Below are 13,557 nucleotides of genomic sequence, written 5' to 3'. Positions count from 1 at the left end.
ATGCTCTATAACATTACAAACTGGCTCGCTTTTCTCATTCGAATCTGTCTCATGTGTTCTAATGCCTGCATCCTCAAGGCACGGCCTGAAATCTCCAGGAATGCGTGCCATTTTTCTTCCCAGATCAACGTTATCTGCTTTTTTCCACTAAACAAACACACACACACACACACACACACACACACACACACACACACACACACACACACACACACACACACACACACACAATCTCTAGGATAGAAGGCATGTCTGGGCCCCTCTCGCTCCTATTGTTCTACTGCTCATCAGGGAAAAGAGTTATAATACAGATTCATGGTGTTAGTTGGTGGTGCTTGCAAAATCACTATTACAACTTATCATAAATGTTTAGGGAATTGAACCATCATAATTACCTAAATAAACATCATGAAACCAGCCTAATAGTAATATGATATACAAAAGCCTTCTGATAGCTTTGTTTTGAGGAACATTTTCCTGTGGTAAAAACAATAATATTGTGAAATATTACTACAATTTAAAGGAACCATTTTCTATTTTAATACATTTTAAATATATTCCATCCTGTGATGCAAAGCTGAATTTTCAGCATCATTACTCCAGTCTTCAGTGTCACATGATCCTTCAGAAATCATTCTAATATGCTGATTTGCTGCTCAAGAAGCATTTCTACTTATTATCAATATTGAAATAAGTTGTGCTTTTGTGGAAACCTTGATATTTGTTTTTTCAGGATTCTTTGGCAAAAAGAAAGTTTAAAATAACAGATTTTTTCAAATAGAAATTTACTTTTGTAACATTATAAATATTTTTACGGTCACTTTTGATCAATTTAATGCATCTTTATGCATGAGATCTTTATGCATTTTAAATGTAACTATGTTTATTGTATTTATGTTTATTAAGGAAAAGTATTTTTTTCGTTTTTCAGAGCCATTTCGTTACTACTGCTCATAATCTAAATATCAGACATTTTCCTCAGATTAATACTTAAAGGGATAGTTCACCCAAAACGTTAACATGGTTTCATCTGTTTTTGTCCATACAATGAAAGTCAATGGGGTCCAAAACAATAGTTTTTTGTTCATTGACTTTCATTGTAAGGACAGAAAAACACTGAAACATTCTTCAAAATATCTTCTTTTGTGTTACACAGAAGAAAGTCATACAGGTTTGAATGACATAGGGGAGAATGTTGCAGAAAGGATGAAAAGGCTTTTCATGAAATACCTCTCTGATCAAATTAGCCTTGAGATTCAGGATGCAAGGAGACTCAATTTCATTAAGGCCTTTGAGAGTTGAGCAGCTTGAGTGTGTGTGTGTGTGTGTGTGTGTGTGTGTGTGTGTGTGTGTGTGTGTGTGTGTGTCGATGTTTGTAAAACAAAAGCTCATTCATTAAAGAATGATGGAGAGAGTGATTTCTGTACATTTGGACAATAGTGTTAATGTATCAGGTCAGATCTTATGTAGAAAACACACTGGATAACTCAAACTGCCAACATGAGGAAAGCATCAGCTTACGATAACCAAAATCTAATTTGACATCACTTTATATGCCACAATGTATTTTAATTGATTTAATAATGTCGATTTTTAGATAAACCAGTAAATTAAACCTTTAAAGAGATAGTTCACCCAATCATTTACTCACCCTCATGTCTCAAGACTTTAGTTCATCTTTGAAACACAAATGAAGATATTTTTAATTAAATCTGAGAGATTTCTGTCCCTCCATAGACAGCTACGCAACTACCACTTTTTCTAAAAAAAAGTTTGATTCAATAATTAAGTTAAATTCAATCTGTTCATCATATAAAGTGATCGTGTCTCTTCAGAAAATTTGGACTAAACCGCTCAATTTACATGGATTTAGTTTTACGATCTCTTTATGAACTTTTTGAAGCGACAAAGTGGTAGTTGCGTGGACTGTCAATGGAGAGACAAAAATCTCTGAGATTTCATTTAAAAGATCTTCATTTGTGTTTCAAAGATGAACAAATGGGTTTAGAATGACAATTTTATTCATTTTGGGGTGCCTAACCCTTTAATTCACACTAATATCATTTGTTTATCTTCTTTGTATTCCAAACTTGATGGTCACAAACCAAAAGATCATTCTGTCAACAGTACAAAATGATATTCACATTAATAAATAGGCTATATTATAAATATAAGATATTAAATACAATTCATAAGCCCCTTTATACTTGGGAGCAGCACATATGAGGTGTTTCTGAGGGTTTCTCCCTCCTATCTGGTCTTAAATTGTGGCATTTCTTTGTTGTTTAGAATCCACTATTTCCATAATTCTTTTGTCTTTTATGAGTTTAATAAAGAACCCTGTCTCGTCTTCTTCCAAAAATATTGCACCTTCTTTAAAGAATGATCGACTTTTACGTACGCCAGGTGACCTGTAAATGCGTTTTTTTTTTTATTGCCTAAAAACCACCTCATGCGAGCATAAAAACTTTTTTGCAATATATGGGAGTTTTTGCAAAATTGACATGTTTCCACTGGGCGTATTTTCAATTTGCGCAATTTGAGGTGTAATCATTTAAAAAAAAAATTGAAAAACACAGTAGGCTATATAATCAAAACTGCCTAGTGGGTTCACAATGAAACAAAGAGTCAGAAAGTGTAAGAAACCAAAAGAAACAGATCCAACCAGAAGAGTCTTGATGGAACTCATTATGTCTCTCGTACACAAAGCGGCTTCCTCGAAGCTAAAAACTATTTCTCCCTCGTCTGCTTCGCTTTTTCATCTGCTTCATATGTCAGTTACTGAAACAACAACTGTCTTTCAACTCTTTAATATCACAGGATTCCTCAACTATTTCCCACAATCCCTCGTGCAGAACTCCCTCCCATGTCTTCCTGTCTGCAGTATCAGGGCATCTCTGATATAGATATGGTCCATCAAACGCTGCCCTGTGCAAATATATCATCCTTCACCATTTGTATTTTGTACTACAGATATGAATGAATCCTCAATAATGTGGCTACGAGTAAGTAAAAAAAACAACAACCTGAAAACATGATATGGCTTAGCACAGTTATCAGATCGCAAAGGTTTGCGATTTAATTTAATAAATATAGCCAACTGTATGCACTGCGTGTTTCATGCGCTGAGTGTTCTTTTACACACGAGCAGCTATATATATATATTTTTTTTATTATCTAACTGCTCTGAGCTGCTTGTGTGTAAAAGAACATGACCTGTCTGAAGCGATAAAGTCACTCCACCTGTTTCTACTCCAAATTAAAGGTCACTACATAGCAAATGATTTTTAAAGACATCGTCTGGCTTTTAGTAATATAGAATAATACATTTGTATTATTTAGATATTATTTATGTAATTATTATACCCTTAATCGATCACACATGTACAATTTTAGTTCATCAATTATTATTATGCAGAGTTTAAATGAATAAATATACAAAAGGTAATATAAATACGCTTTAGAATCAATAGATGAAGCTATAAAATGACTACATGTGAGCTTAAATGTTCAATTATCTCGATACCTTTATCAACTTCACAACTTTTACTTGCACTGATATAAAGCAGCGAGACTTTTTCCTTTAGTTGTCCTCTTTCATAGACAGCTATTTTCTTCTTGCTGTGTAAATTTGTTTAAATTCTTAATATTTTAATACTTTTATTTAATAAGTGAATTGCGCTGCTTCTCTCGCGAGAAATTAATTTCAACGAGTTTTGAATGAGTTTCAATTTTTCTCAGCATGTGATTGGCTGTTCGCTACCGATGTCACACCTACACTCCTAAACTCAGGATCAAAGCCTGAGTTGACAGAGAAAGTTGATGATCAGCATCATGGAACCAACAAAGCCTGGTTGGATTGGTGTGGTTTTGTCAGCTCGAAACTAATCCTGCAACCCTGAGTTTGTTCAACTACCATCATGGTACAGGCCCCTGGTGCTTTGTTTTGAATCGCAAACCACTTTTTGCTTAAATCATGCATCCTAGTTCTACTACTTTTCTAAGCAGTCAGATATATGATTTTTGCCAGCAAACAAAAAAGTCTCACAGACTTAAGACTGAGTTACTGCCTATTGGCAATGTAAAAAAAAGTCCACCATCAAGATATTCCAGTCAGGACCCTCACCTGAGTAATATCTAGTAAGCGGAATATCTTTTTTTGATTTTACCAATAGGCAATTTGACTTTACAAATAAGCCAAGCAACCACCTATCATGAACTCAGAACCATTCCTGATGGCAGAAATGAACAGGAAGTTCCCTCAACACAGTTAACAAGTAAACGGATGCAAGTATGTTCAATTGGCCAAGTGCTGAGATCAACGTCTGCGCATTTGCAAACGGGTGAGCAACAGGAGAAATAAAAACACACAGACTACAGCAGAGACCTTCATGTTTGAACTTACTACTGACACCAGCGTTCCAGTCTGTAAGAGTCAGCAGTACTTCCCAAAATACACTATGAACTCACCCTTAAATATATCTGAGACAGAGTGAGCATGACTGTACTGTAGTTCTAGAGTTATAATATATCTGCTCACACGGCCGTCCTACGTCGTGTCTGAGTTATTATGGTCAGAGCATTAGTGGGCCAGTAGGTAAACAGGAAGATCAAACTCAGAAGCTCAATCAATGGGGCTCTTTGACTCATGGCCGAGACATCGACTTATCCCACTGGACCACCTTGAGAATGTTTGTGTATGTGTTTGTCAGCAAGAGTCAGACTGAGCAACAAAGAACAGAGGAGAAAGTCTGAATCCATGAATGTCTTTGACACTGAAAATGGAGAAGATCATAAAGTCAACTTTGAATCCATGGAAAGTAATGTAATTAATATAGCAATGCGCTTTGGCATCTGTAATAATCTTCTCATGCTAGTCTACCTTATTCGACACACAAACAGCACAAATTGAAAGAACAGATCAATTGCATATCCCCAGTCCCTTTCTTGGTTAAGGTGCAGTAACATTAGAGAAATGTCTGCAAAATTTGGCAGGCAAAAAAAATCCATTTTCAATAGTGTAGTGATTCATGAAGCACAGATCACACCGAAGTCAAACCAAGCTGATTTTTTTTTTTTTTGTTCAAACATGCAGGCAAATTTGCATAACAAACTTGAACCCCATCCAAAACCTGTGTGAGGAAATCCCTCATCCGAAAATACACAGATTCCTATTGAACCGACTCGATTTCCACCGTGAAAAATCCCCGAACAACAGTAACCGTGACCGTGCCTTTAGTCTGATTTGGCTAAATATGTTTCGTGGTCTTTAGTCTCAATAGGCTTTATATGAAAGTGCAGTCCACTCTGCATTGATCAAAAAGTCAACATTGAAAGGATATCTTTCTATTAAATTTTTAAGGGGACAAAAATCTATTGCGAGTTAGACATTATGAAATCCTCAACAGACCATTTTTCCATCTCTCATAGTCTATGGCATCATACCAAATTCATGGTAAAGTGTGTAGTTTCTGTGCAAATAGTGACAATATTGCAAAATTTAAGAGTTAATAGTTTCCAAACAGATTTCCCATGCATTTCAACCTTCAGCTCCATTATGACAGACCTCAAACAAACAGATCAATATTTTAACAGCCTTCTTAGAGTTGTTCCTGCACATTAAACCAAGCACTTTAAGATCACAAACAATAACAAGCATCACCTTTAAATGTGGCATCATCGCTAGCAAAAGCTAGGAAACTGCACATTTGGCAGGATTCCCGATGGTTAGCTGACTCATGTCTCACTATTTTCTTTTTTATACTGCCTGTAGTCGAGGACAGCAGAAATACAAGCTGAATGTCTTTAGCTATGAGGCGTAAAGCTTTTAAAGTGTGCTGCTAGCTGTTCTGTGTAGAGATGCAAAGACTCTGCTGATTGCATGGAATAAAGTTTCTTTCTCCAAACAGCAGGTATGACAAATAAGACTTCTAAAATTACGAATCAGACGCGATAAACAAAAAAATGTACAGGAGGCCAATCAGGTCATATACTGTGACTAATATTGTGAAAATAGTCAAGGCGAAATGGTTTAACACAGTGAAATGATTGCAACATCTCCAGCCACGTCTATATTCGCAATACAACATGGTGTCCGTCAAGTACATTATTGCTTAATTAAAACACCCTAATTCTAAATTTTAGTAATCACAAATTTGGAGAAGATAGCAGCACACTAGGGGTTTGTATTTATTTGTCCCATTGCTTGTAATTAGATTCTTATTTTAATACTGACAGTTGTCTTGCATTCAATAAGAATTGAGAACTTGTTTACTTTTATTACTTGGGCTGAATTAATTTTTCTCATGTCAAAATACAGTATTTTCCAGAAGTCGCACAGGGTCAAAACTGCATTGATAAGAGAGAAAAAAAAACACTGATAGGTCACATCAGTGTATAAGTACATTTTTTATATTCAGAAATATAGTGAAATACCAAGCGGCAGCCTTCCGGTCTCTCTCTTGAATCCAACACGGAAGTGATTTAAACTGCAATTCATCGACTGGCCGCTAGAGACAGGCTCCTCAATCCCATACCCCCGTTACTCAACTTTACAGCAGAAAAAAAATATGTTTACAGCCTGGTACAAAAAGTGGTTTTGGTCTATATAGTTCATTTTGTCCTTCATGACAACTGTGAAGGGGGTGAATTTTTTTAGAACTCATCCGTTTAAATTATATTAAGCCTTAAAGTTCTGTATAATTAAAGGGTTAGTTCACCCAAAAATGAAAATTCTGTCAGTAATTACTCACCCTCATGTTGTTCCAACCCCGTAAGACCTTCGTTCATCTTCGGAACACAAATTAAGATATTTTTGATGAAATCTGAGAGCTGGATCACTCCATAGGCTTCTAAGACACTATAACTTGCTGGACCAGAAAATGTATTAAAGAGATCGTTAATATAGTCCAAGTGACTAGAGTGGCTCAATCTTAAGTTTATAAAGCGACGAGAATACTTTTTGTGCGCAAAAAAAAAAAAACGACTTTATTCCACTATTCATTTCCTTCTCTCTGGGCCTCGAGTTTTTTCACGTAGTATAACTGCGTAGCACTTCTGTGTTAATTTGTGTTCCGAAGATGAACGAAGGTCTTACGGGGTTGGAACAACATGAGACTGAGTAATTACTGACAGAATTTTCATTTTTGGGTGAACTAACCCTTTAAGGGGGTGGCCACTTGAGTGACAGGTGGATTGCCGCCGCTGTCACTACTAGTGTCACTACTGCTGTTTGTCTGCTGTCTGTTAGCGTCACGTCACCTCAGCTAATCCCGCCTTTTTGCGCATTTTCGTTTATCTGGGAGTGACGTGCGATGACGCGCTGCCAAGATGGCGACTGCTGGCTTCGCCCACTTTGGGCTTCAAAAATGCTCTTCAGAAACCTGTGGGTGACGTCACGGACAATACGTCCATATTTTTTCACAGTTTATGTAAAATACCGGTAAGTAAAGCAAAACATTAATAAACATAAGATGTAATTTAGTTCCCCTCACTTCTCAACAAATTCTTTAAATTTAACGGTATTCACAACAGAACAGGAATTTAAAAAATAAGTATAAAACAACAAATTATAGTGGCGTTTAATAAACAATTTATTATAAACACCTAAATGATTTTTTTTAAGTAACTAATGGCGTGTAGGAAATGTGCTATATAAACAAGTACTTCTAACATTCGGCACAAATATAAAAGTGTGTATTGCACTTCTGCATGCTTGGCGTTATTTTGCTTTGTAATATAAGGGGCAGCATTTTTCAGATGTTAAAAAAGTTACTTATATTCCAGAGAATATGGCATGCAATATATAAATGCAATGGTAAACCAGATTGAAAACAGTCATTTTATTTGAAAAACTAACCCTACCACTAGTGGCAGTAGAAATTACACTTTTCAGACTATCCATCAACTAATCGCTTGTAAAAAAAATGATGCAGTTTAACCCATCCTCATCCTCTCTCTCGGTTGCTTCTGGATAGAAACTTCTTTTCACTCCACCACACAAACACACACCATAATAGGCAGCAGATTATGCCTGCACAGCAATTTTCATCCTCAGCTCCCTCGTGAGGGTGTGCCACTGTCAAATATCATTATAAACACCCATAAGCATGTACAAACACATATACACAAAACACGTACATAAATTCCGTGTCCAAAAGCAGTGGTTTTAACACGATTCCCTCCCTCTGTTCTGAACCAGCCCTCAATCCCTTTTAAGAGAAGACAAGGAGAGAGAAAAAAAAACGGAGAAAAAAGAGAAGAGCGGCACTGTTATGACTTCCAGCTGTGGGAACGACTGGCCCTGCGAGCAGGAAGTCCAAAGGAAATGCCTTCGTCACATCCCGGTCCTGCGATCGCAGTGGTCTTCAAAAGAAGGGGGAATTCTCTCGCTCTCTGCGTTCGGTTTTGTTTGTTTCACCTTTATGGATGCATGCGTGTTCTCATTTAATGGCTTACCTCATATCTTCCAATAAATCACATTCTGTCTGGTGTTTAAGGTGCAGGCGGCCGAGCTGCTCCGTATGCGTGTTCTTCAATTCCTGTGTCACTTTTACCTGAAGAGCAGACGACATCATTAGAGGCGAGGAAGAGGATGGCACATGCCAGTTGCACAAACACACACACACACACACACACACACACACACACACTGTCCCACATGAGCTCATTATTGTGTTTCCAGCTCCAGTCAGCTGTATGCACCACAACGGCAAATTCACAAGCTTTCCAAACAACAAGAGAACAAGCCCTGCAATGAAACCAACATTTTTATGGTTGATCCTTTCTATAAAAAACGTATAATGTCACTTGCAGTCACAACAGAGTAATTAAAGCTGAAGTGTGTCATTTTTGGGGTGTTAAAACTTTTTCTCCTGTCCCAGATTGATATGCTGTACTCAAAACATGGCGTGAGTTTGTGGGCAGGACAATCTGACCAGTCTGGAAACCTGTTTGAAAATAATAATTATTTCAAATGCATGAACATTACACAATTAAGCTTTAAAATATTCCATATTACACTATAAATATGATATCACCTTATAGTTAAGACTAATATACATATGGTTCAATATCATCTTTAATAGTCTAAGGTGAGCAATTGCGGGCCTGATCAAGAACAAACTGACACATCACCTCCTCACAAAAGATGTATTTTAGAGGGGTTTTTTAGCATGTATGCCTTATTAAAACTACCAATTGACACATTTTTATGGTTGATAGTTTTAATTCCTCACTGAAGACATTTTTTTCTTTCTGGCTTTTGGATCAATGTAATCTTATGAATTTGTGTGTTCCTGTCAGTTTATGTATTTTAGTAGCTAAAGTTGTTAGATTGTACAGCACTTTGGTCAGTAGTGGCTGTTTTAAACGAGCTCTAGAAATATTAAAAGTACACATTATTACATCAGTTGAAACACAATTTTTAAATGAATCAAAACTGTACCAAAATTAAAAACAGATATTTGCATTTTTTCCACAGACATGGACGTACTGGAAGAAATCTATCACCATAAAGTTCAAATTCTTCCAAGGCTTTGAAATGTTTGAAATGTTTCCAAGTTATGTAATCTGGATCAGATTAAAATGATTATAACAAAACAGTAAAGATGAATTATGTATTTTTATTATGGGGAAAATGTGTTATTTAGCATGACGGGAATGGTACCCTGGCGTGACACATCCTAAGATTCCATATTTAATGATATCTGAAGACTTCAGAAACTAACTAGGCCTATTACACAAAAAGATTATATAAACTCTGCTTCAGTGCAGAATCAAAAACAGAGAAGTTTAAGTAATCAGCAAACCACACATTTAGAGCAGTATACCATGGTACTGAATAAGTACCACATTCACATACCATAGTATTTGGTCCAAACATACACTGACTGGAAATAACTTTTTGCTAACATTCTTAATAACAACGGTTCTAAAAGGGGCAGTTTCACAGCGATGGCATAAAATAACCATTTTTGGTTCCCTTTCTGTGAACAGTTCTTAAAATAATATTTTTCCCTTGTCTGAAGAACCTTTTTCCACTATAATGAACATTCTGTAGAACAATGGAAAGGTTCTTCATGGAACCATAGATGCCAATTAAGAACCTTTATTTTTTACTTTAAAGGAGAACTCCGGTCAAGTTTAACATTGAGCTCATTTTTTGTACATTTGGAGTGCTGTCAATACAGAGAACAACGACAAAAATCGGTGTTGCCTACACCGTGTTATCCTCTTTTTAAAATTTGCACCCTGTTGACTTCAATGGGGCAAGTACTAAACCTGCTTTTAGCCTCTTAACATCCTTGATGTGTCATTACAAGTGCACAGGTCATGTGAGTGATTCCTTCAGAGTGAACACGGTGAATCTGACTGCAGTAGATGTGAAAGATATTAATAAAAATTATGTTATTTCAGCCAGCGCACATACCTGTATTTTCTTCCTGTTTTCGGTCGAAGTCCATAGTAATCGATTGTCGAGTTCACGCGCGTGATCATAGGTACTAAACCTATGCGTGTGAACTCGACAATCGACTACTATGGACTTCGACCATTGAAGTCAACAGGGTGCAAATTTTAAAAACAGGATAACACGATGTAGGCAACACCGATTTTTGTCGTTGTTCTCTGACCGGAGTTCTCCTTTAAGAGTGTAGTGTTAGACCAGTTACAGGAAAGATATTTAAAGGAATTTGCAAACATAAATGCTTTATCAACAGTAAAAGAAGCAGGTGGTCGTTTCGTTTTCGTCGAATTGAAAGTTGTGGATGAAATGATATAGAACACTTCAGCTATGAAACAACATTTATTAAACCTATAAATAGCTTTGTGCTTGTATGACTAGGCTGGCAAACCCATCTGAAACCCATCATAACACTTTTTTTTAAAAGTTATATGCTCTTATAACAATCTCCCTTGAGTTGCACATTGCTAAAAGAAATATACAAATATTACATAGAAACCCATTGTCCTGAGCATTTAGAGTTAGTTCACCCAAAAATATTTTTTATTATTTACTCACCCTTATCATTCCAAATCCGTAATACTTTCATTCATCTTCGGAACACAAATGAAGACATTGTGATGAAATCTGAGAGCTTTCTATCCCTCCATTGACAGCTACGCAACTGAAACTTTGATGCTTCAAAAAGTTCATAAAGAGATCGTAAAACTAACCCATGAATTAAGCAGTTAAGTCCAAAATGTTCTGAAGAGACAAGATCGCTTTATTTGATGGACAGATTCATCATTTGTTTAGAAGATGAACAAAAGTCTTAAGGGTTTGGAGTAAATAATGACAGAATTTTCATTTTTAGGTGAACTATCCCTTTAAGAACTGTCCATGCACCCTACAAATGGTCATGGTCCTGATTTGAATCATGTTGTGTTCAAATAAAACACATAAAGGTTACCTGAGGTTCACAACCCAAATGCGACCACACGGCCGAGAAAAACCCAAAGGGACCAGACCAATGAGCCCGGGCAGGTTGACTAATATCTAGGGAGAAACTGTTAATTACAACAGAAGTTCTCCACTTGGCAGGTGAGGAGATAATTGGTTCTGTAACAACTCCCTAAAGGTTAAAGCCAAAGAGGATGGAAAATAACACAGCTCGCCTCGGTATCCAACCCTGGCAGCGTCAGCAGGACACAATGTTGCAGGCTGCACCATAACACACAGTATGACAGCCGGCTGCATGGCTCTCATCCACACTTTGAGCCGTGCAGGTGAGGGATTATTACTCCGAGATGGAGGAAACACTAACAGCAGCATTTGCGTCAGAGGAAAGCAACAGTGCATCAACAAAACAGCATATGTACAGGCATTTATTACAGTGGATATGGAGATATCCACAACACTGATGTCAGACACAGATCAGACCAGATATTTGCTTTAAAATACACATTAGGTTAACATATTTACTGTCTGTTAATGCAATGCCCCTTTTAATCTTTCTGAAGCTCACCACATTTATACAAATCGTACTGTATCCTGTCTCCTGCATCTGTAGAAAGAGCTAAACGTCATTTGTCGAGCATTTAAATCAAAGCAAACATTATCAGCGTTACAACGACCAAAGCAAACGAGTACTATACACATCTTTGCATTTTAAAACATAATTTTGCCAAAATAACGGGGTTATTTGTGGGGTAAACCTGTGCTACATGCTATCTGCCTTTCTCCTCTTCACAGACAAAGCAACTGCAAAAAGTCAAACGTCACCTTTAAGGATTTTACGCAATGATGCAATGCTTTGATGCTTAAAACAGACGAATGTGTGTGGAACGATAGGAATACAGTGCTTTTTTGCGAGGGAATTTCACATTCCTCCATACAGCCTGTGGGACATGAGTTTGAAATCCAACACCCCTGCTGCTGTCACCTCTGAGTGAGACAGACAGAAAAACATCTTTCTGTAGGACATCTTTTTTTAAACTCATATTTCCACGATGTGAATGACATTTGGATCCATTTAAGCGAGATGTGTAACCAAATGTCAGATTTTAGGGTTAGAATACGGATCACTGATCCGTCTATTTGACAAAAGCATGGTGACTCCAATCCGAGTAAAAACACACAAAACAAGACGAATCTCGTGGCTGCATGGTTTAACCGTTATCTTAGATCAAATCATCCCCTAAAACACTCGTCTATCACCTCTGCTAAAGATATCTGCTGGATTTGAAGATTATTTACCACCGCTGTTGCTTTAAAAACAACAATAAAAACAGTACTGGTTGTGAAAACTCTTGTTACATCGTTTCCGTTACAAATAAAAACAGATGCATTGTTTCAAAACAAACAACGGCTGGAAAGAAAGTCGCAACTTCGGGATAATATAACAATGTTGCAAAACACATTTAAAACAACAACAACAAAAAAAAAACACACACATACATTGTTCTACGGCTGGTTTCTTACCTTTCTTGGCGGAGGCTGCATGTTTGAACATTGGCACAAATGAAGTAAAATCCCAAAGAAATGATACCCAGCGCGATCGAGGTTGATGATTAAGAAAAGGGGATCAGACTGGGATTCAGATCTGAATTCAGACGGCCATTATGAAGCAGGTCCAGTCGGGCAGACGCTCAACAAACACTGCGGATCAGGGGAGAAAGTAATGAAAGAGAGAATCTAGGCTCGAACCGTAAAACCAGCCCAACAGCGCCCCGGACCGGACACACCAAACCCCGCTATACGAACCCTACTACGCTGAAGGCTTAGCTCATGAATATTAATCACGTAACGGGACGTTCGCTCACTAGGCGTAGCTGATTGGCCTTCGTTAGTACGTGAGCGACAGTCAGCTGGTTATTTAAATAATAATTGAGTTTTTTGATTGGACAGTCCAAGAATGCGCCAACATCGAAAGGAGTTCATTAATATTCATGACGTAGGCCTTGGCCATAGTAAAGCTAGTAAAATTCGCAATTTGAAAGATTCTTTATCCTCAGGATGAAAACATAACACATTTTGAATTACTTTTGGCAGACTTGCAAAAATAGTAGACTGTAAAAAAATATATATAGATAAAAGAAATACAGACAAACCAGAAG

The 13,557-nt window shown here is 37.1% G+C and overlaps 1 protein-coding gene across 4 annotated transcripts in view; it reads right to left on the bottom strand.

Moving 5' to 3' along the window:
- Positions 1-13,172, bottom strand: part of fchsd2 (FCH and double SH3 domains 2) — a 120,258-nt gene extending 107,086 nt beyond the window's left edge. For all 4 annotated transcript variants that reach the window (XM_081371954.1, XM_081371956.1, XM_081371955.1 and 1 more), the window contains exons 1-2: positions 12,923-13,172; positions 8,458-8,555 (exon numbers count right to left, since the gene is read on the bottom strand). In XM_081371954.1, coding sequence (XP_081228080.1) covers positions 8,458-8,555; positions 12,923-12,943 — 119 coding nt within the window. In that variant the 5' untranslated portion in view covers positions 12,944-13,172. The remainder of the gene's footprint in view (positions 1-8,457; positions 8,556-12,922) is intronic.
- Between the last annotated feature and the right edge of the window lie 385 nt (positions 13,173-13,557).

This window comes from Scardinius erythrophthalmus (genome assembly GCF_964197995.2).
Source record: "Scardinius erythrophthalmus genome assembly, chromosome: 8".
In the NCBI taxonomy this organism is placed as follows: Eukaryota; Metazoa; Chordata; class Actinopteri; order Cypriniformes; family Leuciscidae; genus Scardinius; species Scardinius erythrophthalmus.
This window is presented reverse-complemented; position numbering and strand designations above follow the sequence as displayed.